This window comes from Galeopterus variegatus, unplaced genomic scaffold, assembly GCF_000696425.1.
Source record: "Galeopterus variegatus unplaced genomic scaffold, G_variegatus-3.0.2 Scaffold2030, whole genome shotgun sequence".
NCBI classification, from domain to species: Eukaryota; Metazoa; Chordata; class Mammalia; order Dermoptera; family Cynocephalidae; genus Galeopterus; species Galeopterus variegatus.
Window position 1 is genome coordinate 444,736 of NW_007728141.1, and position 16,330 is coordinate 461,065.

At 38.9% G+C, this 16,330-nt stretch overlaps 1 protein-coding gene across 1 annotated transcript in view; it reads right to left on the reverse strand.

Annotated features, from left to right (window-relative positions):
* Positions 1-16,330, reverse strand: part of PLCB1 (phospholipase C, beta 1 (phosphoinositide-specific)) — a 283,385-nt gene that overhangs the window by 258,935 nt on the left and 8,120 nt on the right. The window contains 1 exon segment of the mRNA XM_008580123.1: positions 15,995-16,132. Coding sequence (XP_008578345.1) covers positions 15,995-16,132 — 138 coding nt within the window.

A 16,330-nucleotide genomic window follows, 5' to 3' on the forward strand; every position in this document is an offset into this window, starting at 1 on the left:
TAATATTTAGTGACAGAATATTCACTGGGAGCATTTGGCCTAACTACTAATGATGGCAACCAATACAAGGCAATAGACAAAACAGATCATCCCGCCTCTCTCAGAGGATGTCAGGTATTTTTTCCCCAATATTTTATACATGGAGGAAGAAAATTAAACAAGGAGGCCAGATTTTCTTAGAGCTCTTCTTCTTTCCAAAAATCATGGTGATTTTTTAAAATTTTTGTATCTGTATGCCTGCTTCAAGGTGAGGCACACAGATAATATAATCAGGGTTTACTCAGCTGCCAGGCTTCAGAAGCCAGTGAGGCAGAGGAACTGGGGGAAGCAGCTGCCTTGTGTTAGGGTGGACAAAAGGGAATAGGATATGCTACTCTGAAGCAGTTTTCTATCTTCCCTTTCTGGGGAGAGGTGGGCTTGTACTAAGAGTAGTGCACAGTCTGAAACCACGATCATTTCTATGTGTCAGGGTTTATATTTTCCCCTTCACTTTGACATCAATTCCTTTACGTGGCACCTTTGAACACAGTCTGGCTCCAAAGAATCTCCTGTTTAACGAATGCAGAAAAGACACCCAGGTGACAGAAGACAGGACGATCTCCTGTGCAATCACCAGAATAACAATCGCTGCCTCTTATTTGTGTGGAAGGAAGAGATCGAAGTCCAGTTGCCCTTTTTTTTTCTTTTTTTATTATGAATGTCTCTTTTTTTGACTTCTGAACTTTTAAACTTTTATATGGATACTCCAGGTAGGTGACATTTTCACAATATAAAAGTACATGATGTATATTCTTCATCTGCCTGACACACATCCAAAACTCAAGGGCTGAAAGTGGGGTAAATCTCATTGTCCAATAAAGGACACCCACAGCATGAAATCCCAATACTAATAGTGTGATGTATTGCCACAGTAAGAGTCTGGTTCCTACATATGATGGGGTGGGGGAATATCCTAAGATGACTTATGCAATTTTGTTAACACGAGGTCAGGAATAGCAGGGAATGAAGATCTCACAAAACACAATAACTAAGAGGGCTTACACTTTACATTTGTAAACAGCAACCTTTTGGGCATACATATTCTACCCCCAAGAAAGTCATGCACAGTTTTCATTAAGTCCCCAAATACAGTGCTAAAAACAATTTATGGTGACTCTTTCTCTTTTTCTTAATCATTCTTCATTTAAAGAAAAGTCAGGCTTACAGGCGTTGTGTACTCACCATAAATTGGTCCTAAATTCAAGAAGAAAATGAGATAAACTGTATTTTTTATACATAATATATGTTAGCATTTGGAAATTCTCACCTCAATGTATATGTTCCCATAATAAAAAGAAATATAAGAACCTCATGCCCCTTAAGGTCAGTTTTAAATATCAAATTCTATTAATTTGGAGCAATGTCTAAGACAATTCCTTTGGTTTTGGATGAATCAAATTCTAAAACAGGAATGGCTCAGAGGTGGCCTTGGCAGTCCCTGTACTTGTCTTTCTTTTTTGTTTATTTTTCCAACTCCATTTCATAAACTATAATCTTTTTTTCTTAAAAATGTCCCCTCTGTGACACCTTCTCTCATTTCCTTGGCCTAAAAGGCATCGACTATTTGCTAAATGGAAGCTGTTTTTTATTTGCTTGAGAAAGCATGGGATAACTGATGGGAAGGGAGGGTGACAGTAACTGTGACCCTCTGAGTGGGAAAAAGGTTGGGTTTGGGAAAGAAGATCAGGATGACGGAAGCATTGTAATTAGTGCCACCCATGTCTTCCTACTGAGAATCATGGCAACCTGTGGAAGGAGAATTATGCTGTGTAGAAGCCTGGAGCAACAAACCAGCTAAAGGGCCTCAATTTCTTCACCTCTAAGTGATGAGAAGACTACAATACATAATGTTTAAAGTCCCTGTGGCTCTAAAATTTTATGTGATGTTTTAGTTGTTTTCAAGGGCTCAAAACCACTCCCACCCTCTCTCCCTCCCTTCCTTTCTCCCTCTCTTACTTTCTTCCTCCCTTCCTTCCTTCCCTACCTCCTTCCTTCCTTCCTTCTTCCCTTTATTCCTTTCTTTTCCATCCCAAGCTCATTTATTGAGCACCTACTATATGCTAGATCCTGGAAACACAAAAGTGACGAAGCTATGGTTTTTGACTTTGAGCAGCTCACAAATGCAAAGTAGGGTTTGAGGCACACTGACAGATAATTACAGTGTGATAAATACAATAGAAACTAGGCCAGGGTTCATGGAAGAACAGAAGAGAGAATAATAAGCTATGCCTGGAGTCATAGGATGGAGATAGACATGGATGAGCTATGTTGATACTGAGTCACTAAGGATGTTTAGAACGTCTCCTGGTGGACAAAAATGAAGGGCAATAGAGGAATGCACAAGAGTATGAAGGTATTAAAATTAAAATTATAAAGGCAGAAGAATCACAGGTAGTTAGGAACTGCTGGAGCAGAAAGGTGCAGGGATCAAAGTGGTGAACCATCAGCAACTGAGAGTAGAGGTCGTGTTTTGCGTTGGTCTCTGATGAATCCCCAGTGCCCAGGGAGGTGCTTGGCACATACCAGGCCCTCAGTAAATATTTTTTCACTAAATAACTGAATGAATGAATTATTCTGTAGGTAGTAGAGAATGAAAAGAACTTTAAGCATGATCAGATTTGAGGTTTTTTATTTATTTATTTTTTAATACCATCCCTATGCAGACGGGCAGGTGGAGTTGGAGAGCAAAGAAAGGATTCTAGGAAAGTAGGTATGAGACGATTACAGATGAGACCTGTCTAGGGCTTGAACAAGACAGCAGGAAGAAGGGGGATGAGAAAACAGATGCAAGACCTAGTTAGGAAACTGAGAGAGCTTGGACATTATCCATATGGTGGGCAAGAAACCGATGTGGATGAAGTTAAGGAAAACTTTCAGGAAATCCCAGATCATACCCTTAAAATAAGTGAATTAGATTCTCTAAGACACTCACTGCTAGCTACAGAGGTGTCAGAGGTCCCCTAAAAGAATCTAAAATTATGGACACTCAAGATCAATGTTCAGTCTATAGAACATGTTTTTGGAGAGCTCATTTATTCTGTGACAGCTACTTCCAAATGTGATAATTTAACATACAGAGATCCTCTGCTAAATGGTTTTTTTTTTGCTTGTATAAAATAACATTTAAAAATCCAACTGGCTCAACCAGTTTGAAAAATTGGCAGTATTTTTCAAAGCAGGATATATGAAGATCTATGACTAGTAATTACACCTGCAGGTACATACCCCATACAAAGGCATGTGTTTAGCATTACTATTTGTAATAGCCCTAAACTGGAAACTGCCTGAATGCCCACGAACTGTAGAGTAGACAAATAGATTACAGAATACTATTTAGAAAATAGAATAAATGAATTGCAACCACACATAAAATATAGGAGAATCTCATAAATCTCATCAATGTAATGTTGAATAATAGAAGTCAGACCAAAAAGACTGTATTTTGTGATTTCATTTACAGATATTTTAAGAAATAGGTCAAACTAATCTGTAATGTTAGATGTCAACATAGGGGTGTCTTAGTAGCGTAGATACTGGGGTGATGGTGATGCTTTGTTTGTTGATCTAGGTGCTGGTTACATGGGTGTATTCCCTTTTCAAAAATCCATCAAGGTATACAGTTAAAATCTGTACACTTTATTGTGTTTTCTACATTTCAAAAAAACATGAAAATATCTGGCTCAGTTCCCATTAGAGTGACTAAACAAGAAAAATCAATTTGTTTAACAAACAAATTAAGCACTTAGTGCTTAAAGAGGTAGGGATTGAAAGCAATGGTGATTGCCAATCTTTGTATAAATAAGTAAACTTAAAATTTCGCCTGCATGATTCTGCCTTTAGGCATTTTAATCTCAACCTATCAGATCCTTGCTGGTCCGATCCACTGCTTTTCAATTGACTGGATCAACATATAGGCTGAAATTTGCCAAACTGGGTTGTGGTTCAACAATGTGCCCACCCAGGGTCCTATCATAGTGTCAAACTTTTTAACACTTAATATCAGAGACTGAATCTCAAATACTGTCTCACAGGGTGGTAAGCTACCTCACTAATATATTGCATTAAATAAAAAGCAGGAGTGGATTGAGGGATGAGCTTCCAGGTGGCCCTCTACAGGGGACTCTGAGTGTCCAGTCTCATCGCACACAGGATCTACTCTTTCCTAGAACACCAGCTCCNTAAAAGTACATGATGTATATTCTTCATCTGCCTGACACACATCCAAAACTCAAGGGCTGAAAGTGGGGTAAATCTCATTGTCCAATAAAGGACACCCACAGCATGAAATCCCAATACTAATAGTGTGATGTATTGCCACAGTAAGAGTCTGGTTCCTACATATGATGGGGTGGGGGAATATCCTAAGATGACTTATGCAATTTTGTTAACACGAGGTCAGGAATAGCAGGGAATGAAGATCTCACAAAACACAATAACTAAGAGGGCTTACACTTTACATTTGTAAACAGCAACCTTTTGGGCATACATATTCTACCCCCAAGAAAGTCATGCACAGTTTTCATTAAGTCCCCAAATACAGTGCTAAAAACAATTTATGGTGACTCTTTCTCTTTTTCTTAATCATTCTTCATTTAAAGAAAAGTCAGGCTTACAGGCGTTGTGTACTCACCATAAATTGGTCCTAAATTCAAGAAGAAAATGAGATAAACTGTATTTTTTATACATAATATATGTTAGCATTTGGAAATTCTCACCTCAATGTATATGTTCCCATAATAAAAAGAAATATAAGAACCTCATGCCCCTTAAGGTCAGTTTTAAATATCAAATTCTATTAATTTGGAGCAATGTCTAAGACAATTCCTTTGGTTTTGGATGAATCAAATTCTAAAACAGGAATGGCTCAGAGGTGGCCTTGGCAGTCCCTGTACTTGTCTTTCTTTTTGTTTATTTTTCCAACTCCATTTCATAAACTATAATCTTTTTTTCTTAAAAATGTCCCCTCTGTGACACCTTCTCTCATTTCCTTGGCCTAAAAGGCATCGACTATTTGCTAAATGGAAGCTGTTTTTTATTTGCTTGAGAAAGCATGGGATAACTGATGGGAAGGGAGGGTGACAGTAACTGTGACCCTCTGAGTGGGAACAAGGTTGGGTTTGGGAAAGAAGATCAGGATGACGGAAGCATTGTAATTAGTGCTACCCATGTCTTCCTACTGAGAATCATGGCAACCTGTGGAAGGAGAATTATGCTGTGTAGAAGCCTGGAGCAACAGAAAGCATGGGATAACTGATGGGAAGGGAGGGTGACAGTAACTGTGACCCTCTGAGTGGGAAAAAGGTTGGGTTTGGGAAAGAAGATCAGGATGACGGAAGCATTGTAATTAGTGCCACCCATGTCTTCCTACTGAGAATCATGGCAACCTGTGGAAGGAGAATTATGCTGTGTAGAAGCCTGGAGCAACCAACCAGCTAAAGGGCCTCAATTTCTTCACCTCTAAGTGATGAGAAGACTACAATACATAATGTTTAAAGTCCCTGTGGCTCTAAAATTTTATGTGATGTTTTAGTTGTTTTCAAGGGCTCAAAACCACTCCCACCCTCTCTCCCTCCCTTCCTTTCTCCCTCTCTTACTTTCTTCCTCCCTTCCTTCCTTCCCTACCTCCTTCCTTCCTTCCTTCTTCCCTTTATTCCTTTCTTTTCCATCCCAAGCTCATTTATTGAGCACCTACTATATGCTAGATCCTGGAAACACAAAAGTGACGAAGCTATGGTTTTTGACTTTGAGCAGCTCACAAATGCAAAGTAGGGTTTGAGGCACACTGACAGATAATTACAGTGTGATAAATACAATAGAAACTAGGCCAGGGTTCATGGAAGAACAGAAGAGAGAATAATAAGCTATGCCTGGAGTCATAGGATGGAGATAGACATGGATGAGCTATGTTGATACTGAGTCACTAAGGATGTTTAGAACGTCTCCTGGTGGACAAAAATGAAGGGCAATAGAGGAATGCACAAGAGTATGAAGGTATTAAAATTAAAATTATAAAGGCAGAAGAATCACAGGTAGTTAGGAACTGCTGGAGCAGAAAGGTGCAGGGATCAAAGTGGTGAACCATCAGCAACTGAGAGTAGAGGTCGTGTTTTGCGTTGGTCTCTGATGAATCCCCAGTGCCCAGGGAGGTGCTTGGCACATACCAGGCCCTCAGTAAATATTTTTTCACTAAATAACTGAATGAATGAATTATTCTGTAGGTAGTAGAGAATGAAAAGAACTTTAAGCATGATCAGATTTGAGGTTTTTTATTTATTTATTTTTTAATACCATCCCTATGCAGACGGGCAGGTGGAGTTGGAGAGCAAAGAAAGGATTCTAGGAAAGTAGGTATGAGACGATTACAGATGAGACCTGTCTAGGGCTTGAACAAGACAGCAGGAAGAAGGGGGATGAGAAAACAGATGCAAGACCTAGTTAGGAAACTGAGAGAGCTTGGACATTATCCATATGGTGGGCAAGAAACCGATGTGGATGAAGTTAAGGAAAACTTTCAGGAAATCCCAGATCATACCCTTAAAATAAGTGAATTAGATTCTCTAAGACACTCACTGCTAGCTACAGAGGTGTCAGAGGTCCCCTAAAAGAATCTAAAATTATGGACACTCAAGATCAATGTTCAGTCTATAGAACATGTTTTTGGAGAGCTCATTTATTCTGTGACAGCTACTTCCAAATGTGATAATTTAACATACAGAGATCCTCTGCTAAATGGTTTTTTTTTTGCTTGTATAAAATAACATTTAAAAATCCAACTGGCTCAACCAGTTTGAAAAATTGGCAGTATTTTTCAAAGCAGGATATATGAAGATCTATGACTAGTAATTACACCTGCAGGTACATACCCCATACAAAGGCATGTGTTTAGCATTACTATTTGTAATAGCCCTAAACTGGAAACTGCCTGAATGCCCACGAACTGTAGAGTAGACAAATAGATTACAGAATACTATTTAGAAAATAGAATAAATGAATTGCAACCACACATAAAATATAGGAGAATCTCATAAATCTCATCAATGTAATGTTGAATAATAGAAGTCAGACCAAAAAGACTGTATTTTGTGATTTCATTTACAGATATTTTAAGAAATAGGTCAAACTAATCTGTAATGTTAGATGTCAACATAGGGGTGTCTTAGTAGCGTAGATACTGGGGTGATGGTGATGCTTTGTTTGTTGATCTAGGTGCTGGTTACATGGGTGTATTCCCTTTTCAAAAATCCATCAAGGTATACAGTTAAAATCTGTACACTTTATTGTGTTTTCTACATTTCAAAAAAACATAAAAATATCTGGCTCAGTTCCCATTAGAGTGACTAAACAAGAAAAATCAATTTGTTTAACAAACAAATTAAGCACTTAGTGCTTAAAGAGGTAGGGATTGAAAGCAATGGTGATTGCCAATCTTTGTATAAATAAGTAAACTTAAAATTTCGCCTGCATGATTCTGCCTTTAGGCATTTTAATCTCAACCTATCAGATCCTTGCTGGTCCGATCCACTGCTTTTCAATTGACTGGATCAACATATAGGCTGAAATTTGCCAAACTGGGTTGTGGTTCAACAATGTGCCCACCCAGGGTCCTATCATAGTGTCAAACTTTTTAACACTTAATATCAGAGACTGAATCTCAAATACTGTCTCACAGGGTGGTAAGCTACCTCACTAATATATTGCATTAAATAAAAAGCAGGAGTGGATTGAGGGATGAGCTTCCAGGTGGCCCTCTACAGGGGACTCTGAGTGTCCAGTCTCATCGCACACAGGATCTACTCTTTCCTAGAACACCAGCTCCAGCCTTCCTAAAAAGCATACTGTTCAATTTTCATCATGAATGATGGGAAAGGGATAAGAACCCAGAGGGAAGACATGCTGAAAATCATTTTGACTTTCTAAATCCAAAACAGGGAAGGCTTCACCTTTGCTTCCTTTGCATACTGGGATTCCCCTGTGCTAAATCATGGGACAGATTTTATTACTGCTGAGATTCTCCAGGTGACGTGTGGTCTCCCAACAGCTGCACACTGGATTCCTGAAAGTTCATGTGAAACGCCAGCATGTGGAATCCTGTGAACTCTTGCCTCTGGCTAAGAGCAACGTGCCTTTTGCAACCTGCACAATGCTGTTTAGACTGCATGACTTCAGGGAATAGTACACACTCCTAGAAACTTATTTCTATACATCACCCCCTCCCAAAGAAAAACAGAATATTGGGGTAGGGACTAGAATTAGGCAGGCTGAAGAAAACTATTTTATCTTCAAAGTCATTGCTCAATTGAAAATTTGATCCTATGAATCTGTTAACTTGCTCAAAATAACACTATTTTTGTGGGTAGATGCAAATGATCAGTCTTTTGTAGACCATGTTAACCTTACCAGTCAGATCGTAAAAGAAATTCACCAACTAGTGCTGAAAAGGGCTTGAGAAATCAAATAGTCCTTACTCTCAGTGAATGACTTCTGTCTTTGCCGCTGAGAAAATAGAGGCAATCAGAAGAGAACTTCTCCAACTCCCCTACATGGACCTTACCACATCTCTATCAATGTGCTCCAGTTTTCTTCTTCTGGATGAAAAGCCCTGGCTCCTGTCTAAACCCAGCTCTTCTATTTGTGCACTAGAACAGGGTCAAAACCTTTTTTTTTGTTAAGACTCACACAGTAAATACTTTAGGCTTTGTGGGCCATGTGGTCTATATCATAACTATTCAACTCTGTCGTGTAAAAGCAGTCATAGACAATATGTAAACAATTGAGAGTTGCTCTGTTCCAATAAAACTTTATTTATAAAAATAGGTCATGGGCTGAACTTGGCCCCTGAGCTCTAGTTTACCAGGCCCTGCACTAAATCCTACTGCTTTTGCCTACTCAACAACTGCTCCAGCAATTCTACTCTCCTACATCAGCACTTGGTTCCCCTCTACAGGATCATTCCCACCAGTATACAAACATGTTGTTTCTCCCATGTTAAAACCATCTCTCTTCCCCTTCTAGAAGCTTTCCCATTTCTCTGCTGCCCTTTTCATCAAAACTTTTCAAAAGAGCAATAAATTTGGACTTTGTTGTCTCCTCCAATAATCCCTAGAATTCACTTCAATCAGGGTTTTGACCCCACCACTGCAGTGAAGTTGCTCTAACCGAGACTACCAGTTGACCTCTGCATCAGTAAATCCACTTGTCAATCCTTGGCTTTCATCTTACTTGACCTATGAGCAACATTTGTCCCAGGTGATCATCCTCTTCTCTTCTCCTTGAAACACCTTCATCACCTGGCTTCCAGTGACAAACACTTGCAGGTTGCTACCTCTCCGGCTGCTTCTCAGTCTCCATTTTTTCTGATTCTTTTTTATCTTTTCATATTGGAGTGTCAGTGACTCAGGCTCTGGACATCTCTGTCTAGTCACTTCCTGGCTGATCTCATCCAGTTCTATGAAACAGTATAATGACTTTTTAATACTATTAAGTACCTAATAACTCCTAAATTTATATGTTATATTTGGCACTCAACTCTGGGGTCATATATCCAACTGCCTAGTCAACGACTCTACTTGGATACTTAATCATAACCTCAAAGTGAGCATGACTGATACTGAACCCCTGCTGTATACCCCCAAACAAAAATTTACATTCTAGCCTGAATTTTCTGTGTCAGTGATATTTCCATCCTTCCTGTCTCTTGGGCCAAAAATCTAACATCATTCTTGATTTCTCTTCTCTCACATGCAACATACAATTCATAAGCATATGCTGTCAGTTCTTCCTTTAAAATATGCATAGGTTTGGACCCCTTTTCATCTCCTCCATAGCTCCATCTTGGTCTAAGTCACCAGCAACTTACCTAAAATATTTCAGTAGTTTCTTAATTAATCTGCTGGCTTCCATTATTGTTGCTTCCCCTGCAGTCCATTGTTGACTAAATGTTAAGTCAGATCATGTCTGGCCCCAGCTCAAAACCCTCTAATTGCTTCCATCTCACTCACAATAAAAGCCAAAGTCATTCAAAAGCCTACCCCACCCTACAACGAAATCAAGTGCAGTTGCTGCCTCACTCCCCTCTGCCACTACCGTCTCTCAATCTTGCTCACTCTGCTCCTGCTACACTTGCCCTTTGCTGTTCCTAAAGTGCACCAGATGGTCTCTCGCCCCAGGGTCTTTGCACTTGCTGCTCCCCTACATGGAGCCTTGTCTCTCTAGATATACTCATGCTCACTCCCTCACCTTCTTCAGGTCTTTGCTCAAGTGTCACCTCCTCAGAGCTGGCTGGATTGACCACCATATTTAATGCCCCCTTCCTTTTCCAGCACTCCCCACCCTACTTCACTTATCTCTTCCTAATATACCACTTGGTTTGCTTATTAATTTTATTTATCGTCTCTCCCTCACTAGAAGGTATGCTCCTCATGGGCAAGGATCTTCATCTGTTTGGTTCACTGCTTTAACCCCAGCATCTAGAACAGAATTTGGCACATTGCAGAAGGCTTAATAAAGTTCTGTTGAATAAATAAATGGGTGAATAAATCCCAGCTCTTCATTTTATGAATGAGGAATGTACCCACATTGCCAATGGGCTTGAAGGCTCACATCCATTTGGCAGAAGAGTGCAGTTGAGATTTCTGATTTATAAACTCCATTTCCAGTGCTCTCTTTTCTTTACTAGGCTCCTTCCTGAAGCCCCAATCCCAGGACTCATATGATCAGTATGAGCTACTTTCCCTTTTTAGTTTCTTCCCACAAAAAAGAAATAAATGAGGCCTTGCTGGGGAAAATATGTCCTTTGCAACAGAGTCTTATTTTCTGCAGAAAATAGCCCGTATTTGTCTCCCCCAGCAGCAATTTCTCAATTGCCTGGTTTACATGTGTTTAATTAAGGGGTTGAATGTTGTAAGGTGAGCTTGCAGAACACTGTGTAGTGCTTGTGCTCTTCTTGACTTTTAAATTTTGCCAACTTAAATCATGATTTGTCTCTGTCATTCTTCAGTTTTCAAATTACATGTTTAAAAATGGAGACTAGAGGCATCTGAAAGATTTCCTTTCATATTATTCTGTCTCTCTTCCCTTTACATGGCATGTGGGTGTTCTCTTTAGGAATATGATCCAATCTAAGGCACAGAAAAGTGACTATTATAAAACTTTTGAAAAATGTCCTTAATAATCATTAAGGGGGAGATGTCTCCCTATTTCTTGAAAAATGTCCGGCTGAGAGGCCACATTTCTTAGGCACTCAGAGGACTCTAGGAATGGTGTGGAAGTTAGAGACTGAACAAATATGATGGGGAGTGCTGATTCTGCTCTGAAAAATAATGTTATGTCCTTTTTCCATTCTGCTCAGGGGTCAGGACCTGAAGTTTTATTTAGGGCAATGTTTTTCTTCCTAGACCCAAATGCTGCCAAATGAAAGCCCCCAGGTCTTATTCAGCTCATAGCTATATTTTGTTTGGCTCAGATGGTGTTTTCAAACAACTGTTGCAATATTTAACAACTTACATGGATTCTCCAGCTCCTTTGGAAAGAAAACCCAAAGATGTGGCAACACCAATCCCATGCTTTTCTAAGGAAGCAATCTCCAAAGTGTGGTGCCTGGGCCAGCAGCCTTGGTATCACCTGGGAACTTGTTAGAAATGCAAATGCTCAGGCTCCTTCCCAGACCTGCAGGGTCTGGGGCCCAACAATCTGTGTTTTAACAAGCCCCCCAGGTGATGCTGCTACAAGCTGAAGATTTGGAACCACTGCTCCAAGATAACATTTGGTAAGAGCGGAATGCAGCTACACTGTTTAGAATGGAGTATGTGGACTGTCAGCTTGCTACAATTCCTTGCCTCCCTTCCCGAATCCTCTCTGCCTTATCACTGTGCAACACAGTTATTAATACACCTGTTCAGGCCCCTGTAGAGATTTATGCTTCCAACCCTTACACTCGTCTATGCTGTTTCTGAGAATGTGCCTGTGTTTGTTCCAAGAGTTAACTGCTGGGTGAACAGGGGAGATGAACAAAACAGCACCCCTCACTGGTGGGGGATCTCAAGGGTGAACAGACCAAGAGCTGGAGAGCTAAAGGCTCCTCTAGACTATTGAAAGCAATCAGAAGGCCAGAGTCCATGTTGGGTTTTCCTGATGCTGAAGACTGAACAGGTGAGGTGAGAGCTGTGTTTGAGTGTACACTCAAGTCCAGGGTCTGCCCTGGAATGGAAGGGGCTGGAGTCGCCAGGAAAATAACCATGGTGGATAGAAAGACACCTCCCTGAAGGAGGCTAGAGATTGACATTGTGGGGATTTTCGAGGAAGACTCAGTCATGGAGATAACTGGGAAGCTGTCTACCAACTGGAGTGTATCCGTGAGGGGATGTCTTCTATAGCTTTTACCTCTATACTTTTTCTTTGGACCATGAGGTAGTATATTTAACATACAGTTTATCTTTTTTTCCCTTCCTCCGTTTTGTTTTCTTTGCTAATATCTCCAGCCTTACCATAAACCATGCAGTAAAGAGTAGAGGACTATTGGGAGTTAAGGATAAGAGAGGAAACGAAAGATGGTGATATTTTCCACCTCTCTGCAGCTCTGTGTAGAGGTCAGGGTATCCCAGGAGGTGGACTGAAGTCCAGGAGTTCCACGTGGTAGGAAACATGATGTGACCCTTGATTGTTAGGGGAGCAGGAGGTGCAGGGATGATTGTGCAAGTCAGAGAGCAATTGTGAAACAAACTAGCTATTTCTCAGATACTTTCAAGGGAGGCCCCCTCCAGGGAGCAGGGGAGGCTGATTTCTACGGTACAGAAGGGTGGACAAATCATGCTGTGTAAAGAGAGAATGATTGCTGTTTAATTTCAATAGATACCACAGTTTTAGTCCAACTACAGAAGCTGGAAGACAGTTTTCCTCCCATGACCATCTCTTAAAAGATTCGCTTGTCTTAAGGAATAAATTAAAAATTCAATTTCAGGTGATTTAGGTAAGAAAAAAAAAATCATACAAATCCGAAATAATATGTTTAAAAAAGTTTAAGTCTTAGTTCTGATTTAAAAATTGTCATTGATCGAAGAGACTTCTTGGAAAACTGTGATATGGTTGTAGTTAGTCACTTTCATTCAGATTTTTCCCTTCTCTGACCAGCCCAGAAAGAGGTAATTCCCTTCTGCTACCCTCACTCCCTCTTCTTGGGCTTTATTTTTCCAGACAGATCTCCATCTGACATACGATACGTTTACTGCCGAATGGTGATTTATCTGTTTATTTCTTTTAGAATTCTGGCTCTCAGAGGAAACTTTTCACGTTGTATCACTAACACTGGAATTGTGGCTGGCACAGAGAAGGCTCCCACCAAATGTGTGTTGAATGAATGAATGAGCCGGAATTCACTTGTAAACAATTTCTTCTGGAGACATGTGACTTTCAAAGAAGCTCAAGTTTTGGGGGGGCATTCTACAAAATAACAGAAGCTGTCTTTTTTGGCATTGGCACTACAAAAGGTATTAAGAACATTGGCCCTAGAGATTAAATAGAAGATATGATGTTATGAGATAATACTGACAATGATCAATTACCAGTTACGAAGTATGGAAATTAACTTTTCAGAGTAAAGTGGAGTTTGTACATGTTAACCTTCTGGCTGAGCGATTTCAGTGGGGGAAAACGTACCCTACAGAATATCACAGCCAGGGAAGGCAAAATATACCCCACAGTTTTGTTAATTATACCAGGAATATCAAGTAGTTGCTGGGAAAATCCCTATAGGTACAGTCTTGATGGAGAATATTACGGGGCTCAAAAACCAAAATCCCCAAGGAAAATTAAAGGATAGAAACCCACAGAGAGGAGGAAATTGAATATATTTTAAATACAACTGAACAAAGGTTTGATGCGATTTGAGATATGCATTGATACTGTAACTGATATTTATATTGCTATGTAATGTAAAATCTATATTCACTATCAGTAAAGCTTCCCTGAAAGTCACTGTCATTTATTCAATGTTTTTAACTGACATTTAGTGAATTTCATGAATTGTTCATTTCTTAAAGGGAATATGATTGCATTGGGGGAAAATATTTTTTAAATATTTTACAAATATTTAGAAGTTGTTTATCTATATTCATGCAGCCATCCAACTATCTATCCATATATACTGAGAAATGGAGAATATACAACTCAATAGATTACGAGCAGGATACCAAAATAAGAACTCTTGCAGGGCAACTACAATGCTGTCACACACATAACCTGGAGAATATTACGGGGCTCAAAAACCAAAATCCCCAAGGAAAATTAAAGGATAGAAACCCACAGAGAGGAGGAAATTGAATATATTTTAAATACAACTGAACAAAGGTTTGATGCGATTTGAGATATGCATTGATACTGTAACTGATATTTATATTGCTATGTAATGTAAAATCTATATTCACTATCAGTAAAGCTTCCCTGAAAGTCACTGTCATTTATTCAATGTTTTTAACTGACATTTAGTGAATTTCATGAATTGTTCATTTCTTAAAGGGAATATGATTGCATTGGGGGAAAATATTTTTTAAATATTTTACAAATATTTAGAAGTTGTTTATCTATATTCATGCAGCCATCCAACTATCTATCCATATATACTGAGAAATGTAGACTATACAACTCAATAGATTACGAGCAGGATACCAAAATAAGAACTCTTGCAGGGCAACTACAATGCTATCACACACATAACCCTTCATTAAACTGAAATCTCGCCAAGTGTAAATTATACTATAGAAGTAAATGGGTAACTTGGTTCTTAAATAGAGTAAATGGATTAGGTTTGTAATACACTTGGAGAGAGTAGTTTCTAAAGACTTAGAGTATTAAAACTGGTTGGCATTTTACTTGTTGCGTTATCAGAATTGAAGTTGATGTTACGTAAATGTTAGAAATAAATCCCTGCCAGTAATCACTAATGAAGTAGAGGCCAGATCACTATATCTAGTGTAGCTCTGAAAATTGTCAGAAAACTGAGAGCTAAAAAATTACAGATAACAATGCCCAGACAATGCACACTGACCTGAAGTGACCCTGTAGTTCTGATTCATGACAAAAGGCCTCTTCAAAAGCACATATATGATGTGTAGATTTCAAAGTATTTTTAGATTCATATTCTTAATTATTGAAGGAAATTATATGAAAGGTAAGGATCATCACTATTATTATATAAACTATAAACATGGGGGAAGCTCTTCCTTAAATATGTTCATTTCAGTATTCTTTTAATGGCAATTAGACATTTCTTGAGAAAGCATCACATTTGAGTCCAGGGGTCTTAGAAGTTCACAGCCTCTTGTTTGCTGTATTGTACCTGTATGCCAGTTATTTCTGTATGCATTTGAAAGGCCCACTATCTTAGTAGATTAACAAATCCTTAATGGAAGGGCCATATCTAATTAATCTTTCTAGTCCATAGCTAAATAAATATTATTTATTTTTAATTATTATTTTTATTATTAAAAATTATTATTTTTTCATTCTTTCACATATTAATTGAGCAGCTGCTACATCAAAGGTGGTGGACTAAGTGCTACACAGGGGAAAAAAAGCTAAAAAAGTGTCGAAGATGTCTGCTCTTCAGGAGGAAGTTGAAAAGGAGATGGGGTTGAAAGTGGTGAAGGGATGAGTCTAAGAAAGAGTGACTTGGGATAAATTGTTTAGGTGAAATGGAATGTGGTTTTATCTACATTTTGTTTGCAAAGGAATTATATTAAATGCTTTATTCCTAATGAAAAAAAATCTCCATAATTCTAAGTAGATGCCATTATTTGGAAGTGTTTGAATTACACTTATACTTTACTTAGCAGCTGAATTATTTTTAGATGGAATTTTAATACATATTAAATATGACAAAAATTCAGTCTTTCACAGGCGTCAGTATAATATCACAAGGATTCAGTTCAAGATGACAAGCTTCAGAACTTTCCATCCAACATACCTTGGCCACTTCTTCCTGGAAAGCCACGAGATTCAAATAGGAGATGTTGACTAGGTCAGGCCCGTACACCACCGTTATCATGCGATGTTCCAGGCGCCCGATGTTCCCCACATCCAATAGTTCACGTAATTTAGGGTCCTGGATGATAAATGGTGAAAAAATTAGTCTACAATGAGAGATTCCAACAGTATAGTATAATTTTAAAAGAACTAGAGCTAGAATGACTTCAAAACAAAGTTGCTTTTGATTCTTTTTTGAAATTGGTATGAGTTGACATCCTCCACCCCGAGATGGAAGCAACTTGCCTAAAGGCCATGAAGAGAGAATTTCTTCCTC